The sequence below is a fragment of the Anguilla anguilla genome, chromosome 13, assembly GCF_013347855.1.
Source record: "Anguilla anguilla isolate fAngAng1 chromosome 13, fAngAng1.pri, whole genome shotgun sequence".
In the NCBI taxonomy this organism is placed as follows: Eukaryota; Metazoa; Chordata; class Actinopteri; order Anguilliformes; family Anguillidae; genus Anguilla; species Anguilla anguilla.
Window position 1 is genome coordinate 14,200,128 of NC_049213.1, and position 2,676 is coordinate 14,202,803.

At 42.9% G+C, this 2,676-nt stretch overlaps 1 protein-coding gene across 1 annotated transcript; it reads right to left on the reverse strand.

Annotated features, from left to right (window-relative positions):
* Positions 1-1,592, reverse strand: LOC118211045 (CCAAT/enhancer-binding protein beta-like). Its single transcript, XM_035387779.1, has one exon. It carries the CDS (start codon positions 1,389-1,391, stop codon positions 516-518), a length of 876 nt encoding a protein of 291 aa, XP_035243670.1. The 5' UTR covers positions 1,392-1,592; the 3' UTR covers positions 1-515.
* Between the last annotated feature and the right edge of the window lie 1,084 nt (positions 1,593-2,676).

Sequence of the window (2,676 nt, forward strand, 5' to 3'; positions counted from 1 at the left end):
TAACAAATTAGAAATTATTTTAATTAAAGCATTTTGGATTTTCTGTTCAAAAACGTGTGCACATACATCCTGAATAGATTATTTCACTGCATTGCCAATACTGTTACATCAGATTGCATCATACACGTGCAGTATAAATTTCCACGCTTGAAAAAAAATCATTTAAATAACAGATAATGTAGGAAAAACTTAACCGTAAACAATATTTCAGGTTATATATTAAAACAGATTATAAAAAATAAAAATAAAAACATTATGGGGCACAGTGGCATTTCAACAAATATTGCGATGAGAAACTATGAAATCCATGCACGATGAGTTGCTAAGACTATTGTCCATACACTGTTAATCAATAATACAGTTAATTTGCTCCTTTTAAGATATTAAGGTAAACGTAGCCAGTAGGCTACACCTCAGAAAAAAAAATTAAAAGAACAATGAACCTGTGAAACAGTCCCAGCCTGAGTTCAAGGTTCCAGAAGTACCATATTCTAGCCTACACGAGGCGATTCTGGTCAGCATTGTCCTGTAGCAGCGAGCAAGTTTCGCAGGGTGGCCAGTTCTCTTGACAGCTGCTCCACGCGTTTTTGCAAGCGTTCATTCTCCGCTGCCAGCTCCAGTACTTTATGTTGCGTCTCGAGGTTGCGTATTTTGGCTTTGTCCCTGCTCTTTCTCACAGCGACGTTATTCCTCTCGCGCCGCTGTTTATATTCGTCGCTGTTTCTGTCCACATGTTTCTTCCCCTTGCTGCCGTATGGTGTCGTTCCATGCAGTGGCGACCTGCTTCGACCTGGCGGGCCAGGTGTCCCAGGTGAACTGCAGGAGGAAGCGGTAGAAATGTTCCCAAGACTGTCACTTGGGGCAGACTTATATTGCAGATACGACATTCCGTAGCCCGAAGAACCGCCGTCCATTCTGGCGTCTTCTTTCAGTTCTTCTGTTAACCCGTTCTTTGGGTAGCCGCAGAGTATGTGTGAGCTAAACACTGTGTCAACTCGGGTTTCTTGCAGTTCGGGGTAGTCAAGGATGCCCGATTCCCTAGGTTCACAGTTTTGACTGGATCCTTGATTGTTGTATGTCACGAGGTTTCTGTAGTTTTGAGTGGCGGTGGCGGTCCGTTTAGTCTTGCTTTCTTCAGCAAGGAATTCTGAGAAGATATCCTCACCGCGAGATTGGCCCACGGGCTCAGCTGGAGTTGCCTGTTGCTGGTAATGAAAAGTTGGGTCTAGGTAGATGCTAAAGTCAATCGCTTTTTCGTGTTCTGCGATGCCCAGCTCCGTCATCGAACCGTTGGCGTGCTGCTTGTCAAGGCTTTTGATTCTCTGACAGTGAGTGCTGTTACCGCCGTGGAAATCAAGGTAATCCCCCTCGTAAAAACCGGCCACTTCCATGGATCTTAGCACCCGTCGTGTTGCGGGACCATTTGAAACAAGGGGCGAGCTCCCTGACAAACCACTTGTTGAAAAACAACAATAAAGTCTATCGGTACACTCGCACGAAATGACTCGCCAGTCCTCACTAAGAGATTGCGCAATTCGCCTTTACTCAGTGTGGCTCTACACTTCAAGCGCACGAATTTACTTTGACAGCGGACTTCGACTTTAGCTCGTCTTATATAACACAGAGGGCGGTGTTTCTCTAAAGGCTGGGCAGCTGCGTGACGTGTTTAACCAGTTTAGCAACAAATCAGTGTTTAAATCTGGAGTGAAAAAAATCGAAGTGAAAATACGTAGGCTATAGCTACTATTACTAATCCTGCCTTAATAGTGAATATGCTTACACATAGGCAACGATTGTTCCTAAGCAGGCTAATAATAGCCTACTGAGCAATTTATAGAGTTTGAAGTCTTGAAGTAATGTGCTACACTTTATACTATAGCCTTCGAGAACTGTGCTTGTGTCTCCGAAGGTTAAATTCCCAGGTGGGAATGCCACTGTACTACTTAGCCTGAAATGGTTTAGTAAATATCCAACGGTATAAATTGATTGTAGCCTATGTAAAAATTCTTAAACTGTTTATGTCGCTCTGAGTAGGAGCTTCTGCTAAATGCCTAAAATGTGCCTAAATGCCAATAGCTGAAACATATTAATCAATCTGTAGCCTATGCCTAATCATTACGGTTTTTCCGACGGATCTAAATGGTGTCTGGCGGTTCAGCGCATTGGAGAGCGACCACATACGTGGGACCACATTTTCCCCTAGTTCCCTCGATATAACCCGTACATTTGTGGATCTCCGGCGGACCCCGTTCCCTTGCCAAGTATATATAACCAGACATCAAGGCTATAATACACTGAACGTCTTCTGGATATATTCCCAGAACAGATGATCATACTGACATCTAGCGGACGACATCCGCAAATGTGACATTGTCAGGAAAATACGTCCTGTTCCACAATCGAAGTTTCACGCAAATGTAGACTACGCAAAATAAACATTCTTTTACATTTATCAGTAGGCTAATGATAGATAACGTTTATAACATGTTTACATGTTACGATACATTCTGTGATACTTTTTCAGGCGATCCATAATCACACATGTATAGCAAAACATGTTTACATATGGCCTACATATGGTCCCTGTAACCACTATAGACTTGGCCTTATAAAATGTGTTCAGTTTTCCTCTCTCAAAAAATGAGGCCTGTGACTAATTTCCCAAGCTACTCCTGA